The sequence below is a fragment of the Bipolaris oryzae genome (genome assembly GCF_000523455.1).
Source record: "Bipolaris oryzae ATCC 44560 unplaced genomic scaffold scaffold_114, whole genome shotgun sequence".
NCBI classification, from domain to species: domain Eukaryota; kingdom Fungi; phylum Ascomycota; class Dothideomycetes; order Pleosporales; family Pleosporaceae; genus Bipolaris; species Bipolaris oryzae.
Genome location: NW_006911390.1, coordinates 1 through 19,932, shown reverse-complemented (window position 1 = coordinate 19,932; position 19,932 = coordinate 1). Strand labels below are relative to the sequence as shown.

At 47.6% G+C, this 19,932-nt stretch overlaps 7 protein-coding genes across 7 annotated transcripts; 3 read left to right on the top strand and 4 right to left on the bottom strand.

Annotated features, from left to right (window-relative positions):
• Nucleotides 1-190: 190 nt before the first annotated feature.
• Nucleotides 191-1,521, top strand: COCMIDRAFT_7208 (uncharacterized protein; the record flags this gene model as incomplete). The annotated part of the gene is made up of 3 exons (XM_007691937.1): nucleotides 191-454; nucleotides 512-806; nucleotides 854-1,521. 3 exons carry the CDS (start codon nucleotides 191-193, stop codon nucleotides 1,519-1,521), a joined length of 1,227 nt encoding a protein of 408 aa, XP_007690127.1.
• Nucleotides 1,522-2,722: 1,201 nt separating this feature from the next.
• COCMIDRAFT_101076 (uncharacterized protein) lies at nucleotides 2,723-5,239 on the bottom strand (the record flags this gene model as incomplete). The annotated part of the gene is made up of 3 exons (XM_007691951.1): nucleotides 2,723-3,400; nucleotides 3,453-4,244; nucleotides 4,292-5,239. 3 exons carry the CDS (start codon nucleotides 5,237-5,239, stop codon nucleotides 2,723-2,725), a joined length of 2,418 nt encoding a protein of 805 aa, XP_007690141.1.
• Nucleotides 5,240-6,509: 1,270 nt separating this feature from the next.
• On the top strand, nucleotides 6,510-6,890 carry COCMIDRAFT_28172 (uncharacterized protein; the record flags this gene model as incomplete). Its single annotated transcript, XM_007691942.1, has 1 exon — nucleotides 6,510-6,890. The coding sequence occupies one exon, from the start codon at nucleotides 6,510-6,512 to the stop codon at nucleotides 6,888-6,890; it is 381 nt and encodes a 126-aa protein (XP_007690132.1).
• A 290-nt stretch (nucleotides 6,891-7,180) lies between these two features.
• COCMIDRAFT_38701 (uncharacterized protein) lies at nucleotides 7,181-10,999 on the bottom strand (the record flags this gene model as incomplete). The annotated part of the gene is made up of 4 exons (XM_007691946.1): nucleotides 7,181-7,892; nucleotides 7,951-8,716; nucleotides 8,769-9,106; nucleotides 9,513-10,999. 4 exons carry the CDS (start codon nucleotides 10,997-10,999, stop codon nucleotides 7,181-7,183), a joined length of 3,303 nt encoding a protein of 1,100 aa, XP_007690136.1.
• Nucleotides 11,000-11,966: 967 nt separating this feature from the next.
• On the bottom strand, nucleotides 11,967-12,626 carry COCMIDRAFT_7204 (uncharacterized protein; the record flags this gene model as incomplete). Its single annotated transcript, XM_007691936.1, has 2 exons — nucleotides 11,967-12,476; nucleotides 12,531-12,626. 2 exons carry the CDS (start codon nucleotides 12,624-12,626, stop codon nucleotides 11,967-11,969), a joined length of 606 nt encoding a protein of 201 aa, XP_007690126.1.
• Nucleotides 12,627-13,644: 1,018 nt separating this feature from the next.
• On the top strand, nucleotides 13,645-17,031 carry COCMIDRAFT_101084 (uncharacterized protein; the record flags this gene model as incomplete). Its single annotated transcript, XM_007691950.1, has 4 exons — nucleotides 13,645-14,376; nucleotides 14,515-14,698; nucleotides 14,753-15,439; nucleotides 15,731-17,031. The coding sequence occupies 4 exons, from the start codon at nucleotides 13,645-13,647 to the stop codon at nucleotides 17,029-17,031; spliced, it is 2,904 nt and encodes a 967-aa protein (XP_007690140.1).
• Nucleotides 17,032-17,791: 760 nt separating this feature from the next.
• Nucleotides 17,792-19,337, bottom strand: COCMIDRAFT_28168 (uncharacterized protein; the record flags this gene model as incomplete). Its single annotated transcript, XM_007691941.1, has 3 exons — nucleotides 17,792-18,435; nucleotides 18,495-19,021; nucleotides 19,096-19,337. 3 exons carry the CDS (start codon nucleotides 19,335-19,337, stop codon nucleotides 17,792-17,794), a joined length of 1,413 nt encoding a protein of 470 aa, XP_007690131.1.
• Nucleotides 19,338-19,932: the final 595 nt, after the last annotated feature.

Genomic DNA, 19,932 nt, shown 5'->3' with positions numbered 1-19,932 from the left:
ACTGCAGTTCACGGTCATTTCTTGCTTCTACCGAGGCGTTTACTAGCTTGTCTTAGCTACTTACATGAGTAGTTCAAGTAGGACTGCATGTCGCTGATACAAAAGAGCAGGTGTTACCACCTGGTCTGCTTCGGACTAATCCATAGGCTCCTCAAATTCCAACTTTTGTCTTTCGTTACGCATACTCATCATGAGACATAATTCATTCGCCCCACTCCTCTTGCTGGCTCCTGCGACCATCATCGCAGCGACTTTGCGTCAGAGAGAGCTCTCTCCTGCTACTCAATTAAGCGATAGCTGGGCATACTCTGGTTGTTATGTCGATTCCATCGCAGTACGAGCACTTAACTCTGCATCCCAGGGAGATGGGACTAGTATGAGCGCTCAAACCTGCACTGCCTTTTGTGGTGCACGTGGTTACCCTGTAGCTGGCTTAGAGTACGGCTCAGAATGCGTAAGTATCCAAAAATTCATTGATAACGTGAAGCTATCAAGCTTACCAAATGTATAGTGGTGTGGTACGGCTCTCCCGTCGCAGGTTGCAACCGATCCTGCTACATGCAACATGCCTTGTTCAGGTGACTCCCCCCAAGTATGTGGCGGTCCAGATAGACTTACTGTATACTCGCGACCTGCATTTTCACGAACCAAGCCAAGCCCAACTGGCTGGCAGTCTCTCGGGTGCTACACCGATAATGTTAGTGCTCGTACCCTTTCAGATCCGCGTGCAGCTGGCGACCAAATGTCGGTCGAGCTTTGTGCTTCTGCTTGTGCTGGGTCAAAATATTTCGGTGTGGAGTATGCTGGTGAGTATTTGTGATCGTTTGGCGTAACTGGAATTAACAACTTGTAGGCGAGTGCTTCTGTGGCGACAATATCCTGAATGGAGGCACGAGTGCATCGGACGGATGCAACATGCCTTGCAGAGGGGACACAAGCGAATTTTGCGGAGGCTCTAACCGTTTGAACTTGTATCAAGCTGTTCAATCCCAGCCAGAGCCTGTTTGCGCACCCACGATTCAGACCGGTGGACAAATCTTCAACGGTGGCTTCGAACTCGGCTCAACCTGGACACGCAACCCGTCGACCACTGGGATCTCAAAGGAAGTCTCTGGCCTAGCATATGAAGGTTGCTACTCAGAACTCATATCGCCTATAAACCCTGCTAGCGCGTTGCGGTCGGTTGCTATTGTATCCAACGCGGGCGTTACCCCAGGCAGCGTGCACACCTTTTCCTTCTACCTTGGCCGTCGCAGTAGCTCAGCCGGCTATGGTGCTTTAGTAAATATGAAATTGACTACGCCAGCTGGTGTGGTGTATTGGGGATTGACATTCCAGGCATGTGCGGGCGCTCAATGCAACCTTGTGGGTACAGGAGGCACGGTTTGGAAGAAATATCAGACCACAATCTACTTCAACTATGCTCAGAGCCTACCGCTTACCATTACCACGAGCTGGAGTGGTGCGACTAAGCTTGATGGTACTGATGATGTGTTCATTGATGGTATCACTATCACCTAATTTGTACATTCTACTACCTAGGTAGTTAGAGATAGAAGTAGGTGTTTTAGATATCTCTACTATTTTACCTATACTCTACTAGGCATCTTACACTTTCCACTTATAATTTATACTTTTTGATCATAATTAAGACCAGCGTCTTATTCATATGGATTGAAAATATGGTAGGATGCCTGCAATGTGGCTTACAAAAGGTGAGCAGCCACCAACCAAGGTACAATATTCAAAGCTTCACACGAAACGACTTCAGTTAAGTCCTTAATTCTTACACATGCGCGTTAATCAGAATCTTCGACACTGTTATACATGTATAGGTGAAATGTGCTTGTCTTTATATAGCTAACTACTACACTTCGAGATGGGCGGATGGCAGCACGCGTTGATTTCACCGGCAAATCGACTATACCACAAGCAGTGGCCACGGAATACAACACAAAGAGTCGGCTTACCGCGAGCCCCTTTTCCCCAAGTGCGAAGAGACGAACACTAGGACTTTGTGCTCTATGACATTGACCCTGCAAGTATCGAGCACGACATATCAGCATTTTTGAAAAACAAACTTAAATTCACTAGGAATAAGCCAGCCTAGCGTACTGTAATGGTGGCGAGTAAGTAAAGCTGTGAGATGTTAACTCAAAGACAACTCTACACAGAGTCAACAAATATTTAGGGTTAATTAATGCTCTATCCTTCTCGCCAGATAGTAAGACACTAGCGTAGGAATCTAATAAGAAGATAGTGAAGCTGAGGAACATATGTTTGAATATGATGTTGTAGACACTCGAGGGCCAGCTGAACTTACTATTAAACGTACTTTGGCATCAATCAACTTCCCTGTGTTTACTGAGCGCCGAGGGCGATTAAATTTTTTGAATTAAGGAAAAGATGCTTTGGATTCCATCTGAACGTCGAACGGGGGCATTCGTTTTCCATGACAATCTTGCTGATTTTGCGCATCCGTTTGGTCGCATCTTAATCTTGAGATGTGTAGTCTGAGATAGATTCACCCACGCGAACATGTCTACTCTGTAATCGTCTAGACTCCACTGACCATGATGAAGACGTTCGCAGAGTTATGCATGAAGTCAAAAATCACGTCAAGGCATCGTAAATCGAGGAATATTGAAATTGACAGAAGCGAGGACGGATTGATGTTTTCTTGTTCTCTAAAAGATTGAGGACGATACTAGCCGCGGCACATTCATTTCCAAACACCTCTGACACCGCTCCAAGTTTCCCGGGCCCATTGCTTTGACTTGGTCCTGGCATGCCTGAACCGTGTTGTTTTTGATAGCCTGTTGGGTATAACCTGGTCACCTCCGAAATGTATCGTCTGTTTCTGTGTAGTAGGGGGTTCTTGAGGCTCTTGTGTGGCCTGTGGTTCAGCAATAGAGTATGATGATGGGGTCACCGATACTTCCTGAACCTCCGGCTGTAGCAACTTACCTTCTACGGCTGGCTCCGTAGCGGTGGTCATGGGCTCCATGAAGATCTCATCACAGTCACTGTGATCCTCGTCCTGCTCATAGTCTCCGGGTTGTGTTTGCTCGGATCGGGGTGATATGGCCCCGTTCTTGTCACTTCTTTCGATCGATAAAATCTCTTCTCGACTGTCAAGTGTTAAATGCGAGGAGTACCTGCGCAATGCGTTGTTCGTATCCGACAACGGAGATAAATTTGGACTGGGAGATAATTGAGGCCAGTCCTGTGGACTTTGCTCAATAAGTGATATTTTCAATGTTGCAACAAGGTGCTGGAGATCGACGCGTATAAGATCAATCCTCGATCGTTCTGATGGATTGCAGCGGAGCATTCTTTCCTCAATCACGCCAGCCATTCCCTTCGTAAAATTAGTCCCTTCTTTTAGTTCAGACAATCGCTACATCATTGTCAGTATGATAGAAGGATTTGGTCTTGAATAGGGATCATACGTCTTGTACGCACTCTTTCAAACATGCATCCTCAATGGTGCTACCATCGCCTTTCATGCAAAAGAATTGATCTTTTTTCACATCATCGAATAGTGGCTCATCTTGATCCTCCCGCTCGAAACCAAAATCTACCACGTGTTGTGACCCTTGCAAGTACCAAACGCAGAACTCGAGGAATACGCAACCCAGAGAGAAGATATCGTATTTCTGGGATATCGATTCCCTGAAGTCTACCTCAGGTGCCCGGTAGCCCCACGTTATACCATCAATTAGTGCTCGAGGAACTAGTGATTTTGAGAATTCAGTGTGGTATCGCGCAAGCCCCAGGTCAGAGATTACTAGGTGTCTCCGAAGAGTCCCATGTTCCTCGAACCACAATATGTTCTCGGGCTTGATATCTCCATGCCTTCCCCATTCGGATTTGTCTTGATTCTGGGATTCGATGGAGTTTGACCTCTTCCTTTTCCTCCTTATCTCATGCCACGAACTAAGTCCGTGAATCCGACTGACTGCTCTCGCCAGGCCAAGGCATTGCTGAGCTGCCCATAACTCATTTGAAGGGGTCCGCTCAATGAATGTGTTCTTGTCCCAGAATTGTTGAAGATTCCCATCTGCCCATTCAAAGAGCAGGTAGAATGTATTACCATGTTGGAAAGTAAGCAGAAGTTTGATCAAATGATTTTCTGTTTGTGCGTGTGCGCACGTCTTTTCTAGCGCGTGGAGCTCTTTCCTATATGCACGCTGCTCCGACGCATCTATCTCTTTCAGCGCAAACTTTGGATTTTCTGTAGACTTATATGGTCAGCTACTGATTGCTGGTAGGACTGGTGATATCATACTCCAGATTTGGAGAAGTTGTGATGACTAGGGTGAATCTCAACTTGGTGAACTAGTCCCGTGCCACCAGTTGACTTGGTCTCTATAGAGAGCCAGGGAAGCCTTGTTCCGCGGTCAAGCTCATAAGAGCACACTCCATTCTCGTGAATATCGAAAAAAGGAACAAAGAAGACCCTCTGGTTCTCATAAAATAGCAGACGCTCGTTTCGGCTCCATCCATCAAGTATCCTGGACTTGGGATTCGGAGTCGACTCTCTTGATTCCCTAAACGGTAGGTCGTTGTCCCATATCTCTAAATCTATGAACTCCTCAAAATGACTGAGCTGCTCAATCGCTACAAGGATGCCCAAAATCCGCGTTCGAGTCTCCTTTGGGTTTTCGCTGATGATGTCCTGGAATTTTTCCAACAACTCGTCTTCCGAGGCAGAGTGATACCTCTCTTGCAAAAGCAGCATTATGGATTCAGGGTTGAATATCTTTCTAAACATATCGAGAGGAAGATATTCGCCCGCATCTGGTTCGCTGTCTTTCAAACTCTTTTCAAACTGTTCTCTAAGGATCGATTCAAACCGTGCGGTCTTCGGTGAATTTGAGGTATTGAAAAAGGGTTTACGCTCTTTGAGAAGCCGTTTAAGGGCGCGGCGACCATCTTCCTTTATCGATTCGAAGTCGAATGTCGCGGCAGCTGCACTGAAACCAAGGTCTTCAACTTTACGCACAGTAGATGCGTCACTGCTCGGGCTTTTCCTAAAGTCATTCTCATTGATGGGCCGTAGATAACCATTGTCTTCTTTGATGGTTATATGAGGCCCACCGGGAAAACTTTCAACATCGTAGTTTAATCGCGTTGAGATCAGGCCAGGGTTGTAACGCTGCGCACGTGATCGTAAAGGTCTAGGTGAGTTTTCTGGAGTAGGCAAAAATTCCTTTGTATTATTAATCTGATCCATATTCGTCCAAGTATGGTTCACCTAAAGTGACGCTCCCAATCGATCTGTCTTTGGGCGCTCAGCACACCGGAAAAGTCGAGAGCGAGGCGACAGCACTTCGCTGTAGTTCTTTTGTTCAGAAGTAACAGTAGGGAGAAATGATTACAATGAACAATAGGTATTCTGGGATTATGAGAGCAACGTAACCGAGCGATCATTCGTGAGACGAAACTGTTGGGGCCTGAGGAACGTCTTAAGGCCCGTGAACCTATCGTTCGTGGAATTAGAGCCAATAGAGAGCAGTTAAGCTTTCTGATCTCTAGCTGCATGTGCGCAGAACGGTAGGTCTGTGGGCAAGCATATTATCCTGCCTTAGACAAGGTAATCATGGCGCCAGATTACTATCAGGTGGTGGTGGCGCAAGCAAGCGCCTGAGCCCCATTTGGCGCGAGCCTCGAGTCCCGAGACCGCACTGCCTTCCCTATTGTTTCAGTCGGATCGCCAGTTCAAAAGACTCAAGTGGCGCATGGAGGATCCGTGGCTGTGAGCAATGTCTTCGAAGCCTGGAACGATTGTTGCGTGGCGTCCACATGGTGTACTCCAATAAAAGTGGCTTAGGGTTTGTGGGGGCGGTGTCAGAGATCATCTACCCTCCTGCCTTGATTTGCCGCAGGCTGAGGCATCGGGGTTGACAGGCTATTCAGGGCAAAGATCTCGTGTGAGGTTATCTTCTTTGTTATGCACTCGAGTCTGAGCCTTCCGTAAGTAGAGCGACGGGGCACGATAAGCCGCCTCAATATTGTGGCTCCGAGCTGACCGGATTTATGACAACATCCAAGGAATTCACTCCTTACTGACCCTGAAAAAGGAGGCCAAAATGGAGTCATTCTACCACGAAATCATTTGGTAGAGCGATAAAGAGTCATTCATTTTCTGTATTCTCAAAGCGCTTGGTCCTACTAGCACTAAATAGGACAATGGTATGGTAGCGAGATTAAGGCTAGTCGATTGGTAGGCAGTTGCTGCGCCCCAATATAGCGGCGCCTGAACGTGGCACACCTCCATTGCCGGTGTCAGCTGGCGCAAAGGGACTCAGCCCAATTGGATGTGACCAACTAGACCCCGCGCATTCCTTCTAGTTGTTATAAGGAAACGTCAACCGAAGTGTGCGGGTGCCATGTGGCACTTTTCAGCACAAGACGTTTGGTGCGATTTAGACCTAAGCAATTTCTTTGGTAAAAGGCCTCCATCTCGCCGTCATTGATCTTGTGTTTTCACAGTCCTGAATACAATGAGCAACGTTTCTTTGACCTTCGTGAGAGAGGAGCCCAACCTTTCTGTCTGGACAGAACATAGCGATCGCGTTCACCCCAAAGATCTTTCGAGACATCTCTCGGATACAGTCGGTAAAGAACGGTTCAGAATATCATTGCGAAAGAATATATACATCGTTTATATCGATGGGAGATATCGAAGGAACGATGACGTGAGTCGGGTGATTCGATCGGTGGAGGTTGCTGCTAATGGAAAGAAGCAGAATCGCGACTCAGGGTCTGATAATGAAGAAGACTCGAGGGAATTCACAATAGGGCCCAAAACATACCAGAAAAGGCTTGAAGACATCAAGATGGCAGAGAAGGTATTAAGTAGTGAAAGAACACCAAAATGGTAATCGATGGGGATTTTTCAGGGGGGATGCTAATCGGATAGCTTTAGCCATTATAGAGTAGATTTAAATGGCGGTTCTGGAAATGAAAAAGTCATGGACCCGGAAGGTATATTTCACAGTCTATATCTGGCATCAAGCGGTTGGATTTCATTTGATCGAAAGCGCGCAACTTGGTACTTATGAGCAGGATCTCAAACTTTAGCCTAGGGGTTTGGAATTCTATGTATAGTTAAGGAGTGAATGAACTGTCTATCAAACCATTCAATTTGTCACAAACTTGAGTACATGGAGAATCAGCAGATAGTTACCCAAGACCCTTCCTTTCCTATCACTGCTGGCTCGAGCGATGCAACGCCTGCTCTTTCGTAAACGGGATCTTTCGACGCGTTGCGGCTTTGGTGAATAACTAGGACGTGACACTTCAAGTTAAATTTGCCGTCTCCAATCTTGTCCCTCCCAATGACTACGCATCTCAGCTCTTCAACGGCGAACTCTTCGTTGTCGTCGAACGCAATTTTAACCAACATATTGTACTTGGACAAGCTTACTTTCCTTGCGAAGCCCAAAAATGAAGCGGACTCAATACCCCCAACCACCGAAAAAGGATTCTTGAAATCATCCACTGCCCAATTGACTTCTCTAAATCTCAATTCAGTCGTGGCGTCCATGTATTGGATGCCACCCTCTTTCGAGAGAGACGACCACGACGGTACACGTCGGCTGGGTGGCTGGTCAATGCGCCTCATACGTGTTGGATAGCGACGTTTCCAGAGTAGCCCTCGGGCGAAGTATTCTTCAAAAAGGCCATAGGCAGCTCTGGTCCCGAAAGTTCGGGCGAGTCTTTCTTGCAAACCTAAAATGGCAACTGACCGGTCTGCAGGCTTGGTAAATGCCAAACCCGAGTATCGTTCGTAGAGATCCTGGATGAGCAGTTGCCTGCCGTCCCGGTAATGAGCGACAGCAGCGTTGGGAAAGTTTGCATCGCCCAGAAGAGCAACTTTAGAACTATGGCAGTGTCAGCTCGTAAGAAGAGGACTGTTCGGCTGGGCTAAAACAAACTTACTTCTCAATGCGAGCGAGCGTCTCGCAACGAATCCCAGCTCCACATTCCCAATAGACCTGCGTCGAAGTAAAGAATATGGTCCTGCGAGACAATGCCCTCTCCTGCAGTACCCAGCCTCGGCTGTTGAGCGCGCTGAGTTCTACATCGGCGTGAAAGTCATCAATGTCGATACAAGCGTAAGTGGCTTGGGTACTTGTTGCAGGCAGCTTGACAACAGTCCGCGGTGTCCGCTTATGCAAAAAGCCATCTAGCGAAGATTTCGCTGAACTCGCGCCAATCGTGCAGTATGCCATGCTGAACACGAGCTCCATCTTAGCTGACTCACGCTGCCAGTCATCATCGTCATCTTGTATGATGCATAATGAGTCAATCCAAATATAGTCAATTCCCAAACCACAAGCCACGATCACAGCGTCCCGGAAGGTAGGTGGCAAAGCCTCGAAATCGATGCCCGTCTTTAGCTGTTCAATGTTACGCTTGTATGTGCAGAATTTCTCGTTCTCTTCCAAAGGTCCCCAACAATGACTGAGCGCGATATATTGGCAAGAGTGGATGTTTGCTGTCTCTAGAAGACGGATCCGCTGACCTATCTCAATTAGCCGTGTTGGCTTACTCTGTGCATCTTTCTCTTCGCGATAGCACATGTCATGGTCCGAGTCGCACACCAGGATCCATTCCTTAAGGAGAGCGAAAAATTCGGGAGAGGTTTGGTCGAATAGGATTGGCAAGCCAAACTGTGCGCCATGCGGGATCTCCAGTTCTGAATCTTTACGGTCGTCAGTTCCTTTTCATCCCAAAGATTTGGAGTGTAACTTCACCTGGCTCACAATAAAATGACAAAAGATTGGAGCCATCTTTGAGTCCAACATGAGCAGCGTCCTGGCGTAGCTCAACAGTTATGGGTACCTTGATGCCTTTATATTCTAATGCATCTTGCAGAAGGCTGCATAGATTGCAATTTCGAGCTCTTCCTTGCAGAACTGCAACATCGCAAAATTTGTCAAATATGGGCTGTGAGTTGCTCGAATTACACGAATCACACAACCTCGTGGTAATCTCAAGTGGTATATGTCTGACCAGATCCCACCCAATCTTTTCAAAAAAGTTGGTAGCAAAGTCGTTGTCTTGAACTGAGGCCCAACCGTCGTTGAGCTTGCTTGATTGCTGCATCATTCAATCACCACAATGACCTTCATTGGTATACAAGGCGCACCTACAAACTGCAGAATCATGATCAGCAGGGTCATGCCCTAGAAAGCCGTACACTTACTAACTATTGAAACATCGCATTACTGCGTTAGTGAGCTTGCATGGAATCTGGGGAGTGGCCACCTACATTCTGTGCGCAAAGAGAATACTCTGTTAGCTGATATTCTTGCTTGAATGTGAAGGGCTTACATACTGTTGGTCTGGTCAGCTTCAAACATCGATCGGTATGGCATGTTCAATGAACCTAACATACTTCTCGATGGTCCGACATCGATGTTTGTTTGCTCAAAGTGTTTAGATTCTCATGAAATGTGGGTGCCTGAACTATCAGCCGTGGAATATCATCAGTCAGCTCTTCCGTAGGCTGCTCAGCGGACAATTTCTCAACCGGGGTGGTGGTTGGTTTCAGTTCAGAAATCAAATTCAGATGGTCTTTTTGTTTCGATGGCGCAAGCTTTCCTCCGATTTTGACAACATCTTTGACTTGGGCAAAAAGTGGATACGTCAATTTTGGTATCTCGAGATACCCTTCTCGGTCCCGACTCCGCTCATAGATATCTCGTAAGGTTGGATGAACCTCGCTGGCTTTATGACGGTAGCCTGATATACTCGCTTTCGCGTAGTTCACAGACACGGGAATTACGAGTAGCTTTTCCTGTATAAGCTTGAGTATATCTTTGTAGGCTGAGCCAGCTTCCAACTGTCCGTCCAGCCATGTCATAACCAAAAAAACATACTCGTGGACTTTGTAAGGTTTACCATCATCTTGCTGTCTCTGCCAAAAATATTCGGAGGTACCCTTTCTGAACTTCTCGAGAGCGCCATAGCCACAGACAAGCCACACGAGAAGCTCGAGTAGAATACAGCCAAAACTCCAGACATCATATTGACGGGAGCGAGGTTGCCCTTTGCCACGCTCTCCGTCGACCTCGGGAGGTTTATAACGTCTAGTACCTGACGGAGTATTCGTGTGCTTACCTACGCGGACATCCGTGTGCTCTCCTTTTTCGTAAAAGGTAGTGAGGCCAAGATCCGCTATCTGTAGGCATCCTTTGTCATATCCACGCTTGAATAGGAGCATGTTCTCCGGTTTCAAGTCTCCGTGTCGCACATTTCTGCCATGAAGTACTTGCAGAGCTGAGCAAATCCCAACGAACTGTCCAAGCAGCCACAGTACACTTTCTCGCCGATGAGCCTCCGCTTCGTTCTTTTCCCAATAATCGCCAAGATTACCGCCGTCAGCCCAGCTAAATATGAAACAACGATCTGGCTTGCGCTCGTATACGGCAATAGGCTTGATTAGATGGCGTGATTCGAGTTCCCGTGCTCGATTCAAATTTTCCCTCTCTTTGTTGACCAGCCGCTCCCATTGTACTTCAGGCACCTGTTCACTTCTCTTCAACCTCTTAATTGCGATCTCGTACGCAGGAATCTCCACTTCATGGTCCGATTTCTTCGATTTCCATGAGATTCTTGGAAGTTCCGGGTGGTCTACAATGTGGCTTGCGTGAATCACCGCCCGCGACACTTCGCCAAAGAAACCATTAGCCTCTGGTCCTGAGGCCTCTTCCAGGAACGGTAATCGTTGGGACGGATCCAGTTCAAAGCGGAACTTTTCCCTGGCTCCAAAAACAGGTATAGTCAAGCTCCACTGATGGTCGAGAAAGAGCTTCCGTTGGTTTCGTTTAGATTTTTGAAGCCAAGTGTATCGTCGACCTATTGAAGGTCCTTGCAGGCTCGCGCCAACTCCATCCTTTCCGAAATCAATGGGGAGTGAGCAGTCGTCAAGACCTTGATCTTTACAGCATCTTAATTGGTGCTCAAGGTCTCCACTTTCCATCAGAAAAATTATAAGAAATAGCCGTGGGGCTTTGTTTATAACAAAGTCCACAATATCGTGTCTGCTCTTGGAGCTATCGAAATTTCCTAGATCAAGAACTGACTGCACCCTCGATGGTGTGACCAAGTCGTCCAACTTGTGCTTAGGCATGAAATCCAAGTTGTATTCGTTTTTACAGAATGAGTCTGTTACCTCATTCATAAAATCCTCAATACGTTCATCCATGGTGAGTCTGATGGTACATGTTAGAGCTTGAAATCATCGAATTACGTGCAACGTTTCATACATGATGGCAAGGTGGTCGTGTGTTCAACCAGGCTGAGGCAGAAATCTCTAGGTGCGCTAGGACTTCAGGCTACCCCGATCACAATCCTTATTTAAGACACATATTTCAACAAGGCTGAATGCTGTGGACGGCACATGCGTGGGCGAACCCTCATCTCTATGCATGGCGTTGTGTCGATTGGTGGCAGCTGCCGGGCGAAGATACTTCTTTCCGCTAAAATCGGCACTTGAGGAGGACTGTGGACGAAAGGTGTGAAAGGTGGCTGTGGCTGCCTTACAGATAAGCGTAAGCGACGAGGCTAGTCAATAAGGCTACCCAACGACGTAGGGCCTCTAAATGAAGCATATGCATGAATGATGTAATTGCCGCAGAAGGAGCCTCAGCTGAACACTTGAGGGAGCTTCACCGGTTTAGCCTAGAGACGAGGCTGAGCTTCATGTGCTGAGTTCGACTGGCGGATCGAGATCTGAGTGGTCCTATGTCGAAAAAGGAAAAATAGCGGGCTCAGTACTGGATGGAATTGCTTCCACAAACAATTGCTGACAAACCTACAAGTGGTGTCAGGTCCCAAGCGGCTATCACTATCGCCAAACTAAAAACGGCATGGCAAACAATAGCAGGCTGAACTTCGAAGCATTCGCGAAAGCAGAACACAGCCAGAACAAATGCGTCAAGGAACGCTCAATGTGGACTTGCCACCGGCGCCTCGATTGCAATCAACACGACCAAAACAGCAGGATACACTGCCATCACCGTGAGCAGATTTGTGGGGTCCGTTTTCGCAAAGAGGGCAGCACCCAAAGCCTTTGTAGTCGCATGTCCAACAATCAACATAAGCATAGGAACCACGATGATCAGCTCACCAGTGAGGGCGAATGCGAAGCAATTCCAAGCCATGTGAAATCCTGCTCGTCTTTCCTGCCTTGCGAACGATATTGCGCAATCGGTACCTAGACTTCGTACAAGAGCTCTGCTGGGTTCCATGAGCTTTGAGTCGAAAGAATCAATGAAATCCGAGTCGTGAAAGACGCTGTGGTTGCTGGAAGTAGCTTCAAAACCGAAGTCGTAAATAAGGACTTCTTTTAAGTTTCGTTCTGGCTCCATTGTCGATTTGGGATACGGCGATGTCTTGAAAGAATTTTGTGTCCAATCGATTGGCTTGTATGGGTCCGAGATTACGAAGTATGTCGGCTGTGGGACATGTTAACGGGAAGTATGACGACATTGAATATCGTCTCACTGCACTGGTGTAGAATTTATTGTATCCCTTTTACCGGAAATCTGTAACGCTTCCTTGTTCGACTCTGTGGATTTTCGCGACGAGCTGTCGCCGAAGATCATGGAGCGTGATGCTATACCAAGGGCGAAAGTCAACAACAGTTACCCAACCATTACCCAATGCATTGTCAAGCCGCGTAGAAAAACTAAATATGTGCACGTGATAGAGAGTTTATGTGATTGTGTTTTATACATTAGTGCGGCTATCGTCCTTCTTATCTGTACCTGCCAAATAATTGAGGTGTTAGCCTTGTACGTGCAATATCCTTGTTGTAGGGCTAAGATGTTGAGTCTCTAAGAAGGTAATTCCTTCAGCAAGATTTTCTACTTTAAGGATATCCATAAGGCAGCGTAAGGAATTTCAGATCTGTTACTTGGATCTAATATTAGAAAATCAAAAAGAATAAACCATCTGCTGAGGTTAGTGGTAGATGTGTACATAAGTGCATTAATAGCACCTAAGTTGTCGCTAAGCTAGAAAAGAAAAAAAGATATTAGAAAGCCCTCTAGTGGGAAATTAAACCCCGGTCTCCGGCAATTTGTCAGTTGCATAACACGAGGAAATACTGACTGCTATGTTAGTATGCTGTCTACCATAACAGCTGTCAAACCTTTTGGTCTGGGTCACAGATAACCTTTGGTGCCTCTACTTTAAGTTTCTGCTTTGGGTATATAGTCTTGCCATAGTAGCTATCACTTCATACCATATATATTATATTCTCTAGTATGCTAGTGGCGCTTTGAATTACCATCGCAACGCTTATTTATGGACATTAATTTGCCCATGCTATTGTATGCTCACTTCCCAAGGTTATATAGCCTGTGAGTTGATTAGACGATCGTGTGATACGCCGCGGTGGTGCTCAAGGACGAGAAGGTACATGAGTCCTCGAGCTGCAGGGATGGGCGTTATTAGTGTGTTGGGGCGCTCGGCACGGCTGGGCTTCAAGACGGCACAGAGTGGCTGTGTCTGACCGGTTCGCCAACGCGAGGAATACGAGCGGGGCATGGCTACAATACAGCTCCCACAAAACCCGCATATACATGCAATGAACCATTTCCCTCAACCCTCATAAAAATCATGACGGAAGCCGCAGGCCTGGCTCTGGGCGTCGTTGCCCTGTGGAAGACATGCGTAGAGGTGTTCGAGGTTGTCGATTCTGGGCGCAGCTATGGTATAGACTATGAGCTTCTCCGTGTAAAGCTTGAGGTGGAGCGAATCCGTCTGGTGACATGGGGCGATATGATCGGCTTGGATAGAGAGAATTCGACAACGCAACCTGATACGCGACTCCAGCAGAGCAATGTGAACGAGACAGTGATGCGACTCCTTGGTTGTATCCAGCACATCTTCGATAACTCAGAGCGGCTGCAGAGTAAATACGGGCTCCGGCCGTCGGAAGGCCAGACCCAAAATGCTAGTATCGATGTCGGGGTTGGGCCTGGGATCTTGGGTGCGGTATTCAGGAGGCCGTATGAGAATCTACGAAGGGCTGCGAGGGAAAGACAAAAAGATACGGCGTTGAGGAAGAAGGCATTGTGGGCTATTCACGATAGACGCAAGTTTCAGACTATGATCATGGAGATCAAGGGGTTCAACGATAATTTGGAGAGCTTGTTTCCCGGATCACGGCTTCAGGTTGCGGAGGCGTTAAGGATAGATGTGGAGAATAGCGATGCGGTTGAGGAACTTCAGCTATTGCAGGAAGCAACGTCTGAAGACCATGAAGTGTTATCTGACATTGCATCAGCCAGGCTAGAGGCTTTGGGCGCCAGCACTGTAAGATCAGAGTTACTCACTGACAGGAGCACTGTGATAGAAGGACTAAGAGAAGCAAATGAAGACAACGCGGAGGACCTTGATCGAGTTGGGGGTATCGAAAACGAATCTGCAGAAGCTGGTGACGATGCGCAAACGGCTGTCAATCCGGAAATGACTGCGGCGGAGAAGAGACTCAGACAAATTCATTTATACCGCTCGGCAAAACAAAAAGGTGCTCTATATATCAGTATTCATGATCCGCAAAGCTACTCTTCCAAGGTCTCGGCATATGTTTATCATGAGGAGCAGGGAGAGGATCGCTGGTGGTCGCGAAATGAAGACGGTTATATAGAACCGATACATGCATGCTTTGGTAAGTCTCAGAGTACTGCTTGACGCTAAAGTACATTTGGTTAACTAAAAACAGAGCTATATAAGAGAAAGAAATTCCACGCCAAACGGAGGGGAAAAGATTATGATTTGGGCACTGAAGACGACAATCTTCTATTCAGCGTCGAAAGCAACTCGGAATACGAAAACGTCAACCCAGGAACCGTCACAGTCAAAGGATTTGCGCTCGATGCATGGGACTACGAAGACACCAACTACCCTCGCGAGTCCACCGTTATTACCAACGCTTCTGATCCAGGAAGCATTACTGCAAAAAAGCTGCTGCGCCGTATCGACGAACTCCAGAAAGGCGCCGGTAAACTCGGGTGGAATCCAGAAATAGATCTTATGGATATGAGAGAGTTTACTGGAGGCATGGGCATTACGTACTACGATCCCGCGTATGAGTTCCGCTCGAGCAGCCAGTTGTCCAATTTATACAGCATGCTTAATCGGTCCGATATTTTTGTGAATTTCCTCGGCACATCTAGCATCTGTCTCGAATGGAATAACCCAAAGAAGAACGGCGGCGGTATCTGGAATTTTCTCTGGCAAGTCATCCTAGCCAAGGAGCTTGCACGGCGACTAGAGAACAAGACTGAGGACAGTTGGACTTCAGGGTTCACGCCTCGAGTTCTTGCATCCCTCATCGTGAGCGACCTCTGGCTCAAAAATGTAGAAATCGTCCTCGGAGAACCAAGATTCAATTTAGCAGATCTCAAGGGTGTAGAAAACGCAGAAGAGAAAGCCAAAGCCGAAGATTTTAAGAAAAAGGGCAATGATGCTCTAGCCAAAAATCTATATCAGAAAGCCTTCGACTTTTACACAGAAGCGCTGAAGATCGATCTGAAGGATGCTACGTATCGCTGCAATAGATCCGCTGCCTCATACTGTCTGGGGAACTTTGAGGACGCCATGGAAGATGCATACTTCGCCACAAGAATCGACCCGAAGTATGAAAAAGCCTGGTCCAGACTTGGTTCCGCATCTACAAAATGCGGTCTCACGAAACGAGGCATCCAAGCCTTTGAGCATGCCATCGAGCTGGCGGGCAACGATGTCTCTGCCGCCATGCGAACTGGTCTCGCTGACGCAAAAGCCCAACTAGAAGCTGAGCTCAAGAAAATCGGCGACGAGAAAGACCTGAAGAAGCACAAAGAGCTACGAAAAGCGTACGTAGAACAAGACTACGACACGTTGATGAAAGGGGTTGAGATGCACTCGCGCTGCCATGAGCAACAGGTAGAAGGACTGCTGCTGTTTGCCGAGAAGATAAAGTGGCCATGGATCAACGAGGTAAGAAACTACGCAGAAGAAGCATACAGTGACCTACGAGGGGGGCAGAATCTTCCTGCAGACTTGCATGACTGGCTCTTTGGCATGACACTTCCGGGTCAATGGTTTGCGTTCAAGATCATGACCGCGTTGATCCTATGCACGCCATCGATCAAGCAAAAGACCGGTATAGCTCCCTTCTTTGACTGCGGTCTCTCCCTCCCCAGGAAATCATACTGGAGAGTCCGTACAGTACTCGGCCGAGTTCTTGGCTGTCTCCCAGGCATCATCTCACTCTGCGGGTGGATCGGACCTTGCCCACCCGTAGAATTTCTCTCCCCAATCCCCGACGATGCAGACAAACCCCGCCACATCCGACTAAAAGCGCGCAACATCAGTCTCGTAAAGCACATAACTCGTGACCCCAGTGCGCCAATCATAATTGGTAGCACTGGCCGCCGCTACGAGGACATGCAGCCGAAAGAAGACGAAGAAATCGAGCCCTGGATGGCCGACATGCGCAACGCAAGCAACTGGATCGTCCCCGAGCCCCCCGTCAAGCAAGTTGGCACCTGCGAACTAAAAGCTATACAGCTCAAGCGCAATAACACCGGCACAGGCTCCATCAACGACCAAGACAAAGTCATGTACCTTGCCCAACTCGTCTTCAAACGAGACGACAGCCCAGACCTCCAAACGTACAAACTCTTCACCAACCCCGTCTTCGTGACGCCCCCACCTTGTCTTCCCGGTCCAAAGGGCGCCCATGAAATTCATCTAAGGGAGCTGCATAGATATAGTGAGAAGAATATTTGGACGATTGAGCAGCTGAAGGATCATACGGCTGAGGATACTGAGGATATCGACGTCATGGTGATTAATGCTACGGGAAAGGGAGCAGAGTTGTTGGCCAGAGCTTGGTGTTCGGAGCGGGGGAAGAATGCGGTTATACGGAGGGCGGGCGGGCCTTGTTATGTTTGTGCTGTGCAGGCGGCTAGTCAGGATGGTCTGCGGACCGGAGTGTTGATTTGGGTTTCTTGAGGGCCTGATGGGAAGGAGGTGAAGCGCGACTTTGTTCTATTGGAAGTATTATCTGGGTAGCTTTCTGTTCGTTTTTAAGGTCTTGTAGTTCGTGTTTTTCAGTTTATAGCTGGTAGCTAGGACGTAACCGCCACCAGCTCTGGCTGCGCGCTTGTCAATATCACTCCATTGCACGATATGAGGTGGTTAAGCAACAGTATGGCCGCCAAATGAATGGGATTCTGTAAAGCCGTGGGCTGTGGAGCGGGTCATGAGGCAGGCTTAGGTTGGTCGGAAGGGCGTTGTGTTTTGCTGTGTAGAGATAAATGTTCTTAGATGTAGTAGAGGTAAAGATGGTGTGTTTGAGAGCTGAATATGTGTTCCTACAAGCGTATAATAGTCAAGAGTGGATCTGGTGATACGATTTTGTATCGTTGAAGCTGAGCTTATTAGAGATTCATGCCAGATACCATCTACCCCGTACTGGATGCATCGTGATCTTTTTTGTTTTGTCTCGATGAAACCGAACTAAATTAAATGGAGGATAAAAAACACCAACAAGCGACAACACACCACTTATAAACAAGACCCTACGCACAAGTCAAGTCGTACGTTGGAAACGCACTGCATGGTTCGATTCGACTCTAAGCTAGAAACAACCAACACCACACGAGATTCTCACATGAGATCGCTAGCAAGATCGACATTGACTCGAAACAAAAGTGTATTCTCATTAACCAATACGTATATGGCCAGCCATATAGTCTATTCATGACATCCTTTACTGCGTCTTTATTGTTGGCTCAATTGATGTAGTGGGTTCAACTTTGACCGAAACTTGCCCACCTCCTTCGCGAACCAACCTCTCCAGCCAGTCTCTGATCTGACCTCTCATCCGAGAGAGAACTTTCTCGTGCCTCACCATTATTTCGTTGAGTTTGATGTTAGCAACCAGCTGCTGCTGCTCAGCATGTAGCGATACCTTGACACCACCAGCGTCTAGATAACTCTTGCGGACCGTTTCCTTGTTGGTGAAATCCACGAGGTCCTTTTCGTGTGCCTCCAGCTGGTCCGATGTGAAAATTCCCATCTTGTCAGCAATGGACGCAACTTCCTTGATAATCAGGCCCTTGGAGCGCGTCAGGTTAGTGATCCACGCATCACAAATCTTCTTGTGTGCAATCTGTTCCACGGCGCAGTCAGAGCAGCGATTGAAGACCGTATAAAGCAGGCACACTTTTTCGACGATGAGCTCCTTTTCTTCGATGATGACGCGATCGCCAACGTTGTAAGGCTGCTTGGAGAAGACAAATTGGCAGGCTGTGATGAATTCGGTAACGGCACCGCCCAGTGCGAAAGAGAGCCCGGTAATGGTTATCGAGATCGGTGTCAGGTACGATGTCAGGTTCTTGACGAAGAATCCGGCTTTACGGATTAGTATTATGGCTGGGGTATACAAGAGCTTTGGGAGGCTAGAGACGTACCGTATATGATGGCGACAACAAAGAGTAACAAAAAGCATACAACCGCATTTGCACTTCTTGCCGCACGTCTCATTCCGTTCACGCTTTTGTTAATATCACGCATTGCCATAATCAGCTCTTTGAGGAGCTCTGCGACTTCGTCTCTCGTAATCACGCCACTGTCGTCTTTGTCCATCATCTTCATAATTTCCGCCGCCGTGAAACCTTTTTCCATCAACAGCAGCCCGCTATCAATAACCTTGCCAATACCTTCGTCAAGTTTCTTTTTCAGAAATTCCTGTGTGAAACTCATGTCCTCTCCGGGAAGCCGCTGTTCGACAAAAGTCTCTAGAAAAGGCTTCCCGTGACGATCGAACTCTTTGTCACTGCCTTTCCCTAGGATATATCGCTTGCTTTGATTGTGCTCGTTGTTCGGGTCTGGCCGATTGCGTAGGAAGAGAGCCTCGAAGAACTTGACCGTGATTGAGAGCAGACGAGTCACAGAAGTTGATGCCAAAAGTCTTGGCCCCGTGCAGGTGGTGAATTGACTAGCAGGTCTTGCGAAGCAGCCTCATTCTTCTTGGCGTCAATATAGATGCTGCATATCAAGATCATAGCATACTTTTGTCGCATAATTTCGTCGAGGTTTCTTTTCTTGTAGATTCTCTTCGCTTGATGGGTGATGATGCACTCCATCAAAATATCTTCTGCATAGAATATAGCAGCCGCAGGTATAGTGGCGAGGAGAACCTTTCTCAAAACCATAATCCAACGTTCGTCGCAGGTGCTGTCACTGATGCGACACATGACAGAGGAGCTTCCCCATGCTACGAGGGACATCGCGAACAACACCTGTGTCCGCATGGTCTCGTTAAAGAGAGAATCCCATGGCTGAGCGCTCTTATAGAGTTGGCACATCCGGAGCTAGCCTTTGCCAAAATAGAACATGCATAACCAGAGAATCCAAGCTGAAGACCATAAGATTTCGACCCAGATGAGAAAGCCGGTAGTCCGAATGCCACCCATTGCCCTTGTTGGTGCAAAGGCAGCAATTACCGCCCAAGGTATCATGATGATCACGGTACCTATCAACCACCGTGTCGACCAACGCCACTCTCTCGACTCTTCCGTATCACCTGTATCAATCGCTTTCACCACTCCGTTCGTGTCCCCATCCTCGTTCGATTTCGTCAACTCATTGATAGTAACGTCCGCCGTGCCGACTCTGCTCTGCGATTCGAGGACGCTGTGTTGGTAGAAGGGGTCGATCGTTTTATCCATCTCTCCGTTTGTTAAAGCGATTCGCAAACGGCGGTTTTCACAGCGCAAGGGATCGATGGCGTTTGCAGTTTGGCTTGTACGTCCCCCAGCAGTTCGAGGGCTTTTATTATTATTCCATTATAGTCCTGTATCAGCCGTTGGCTATGTAAGACTTTTGGCCAAAGGCCGTTCTATCTAA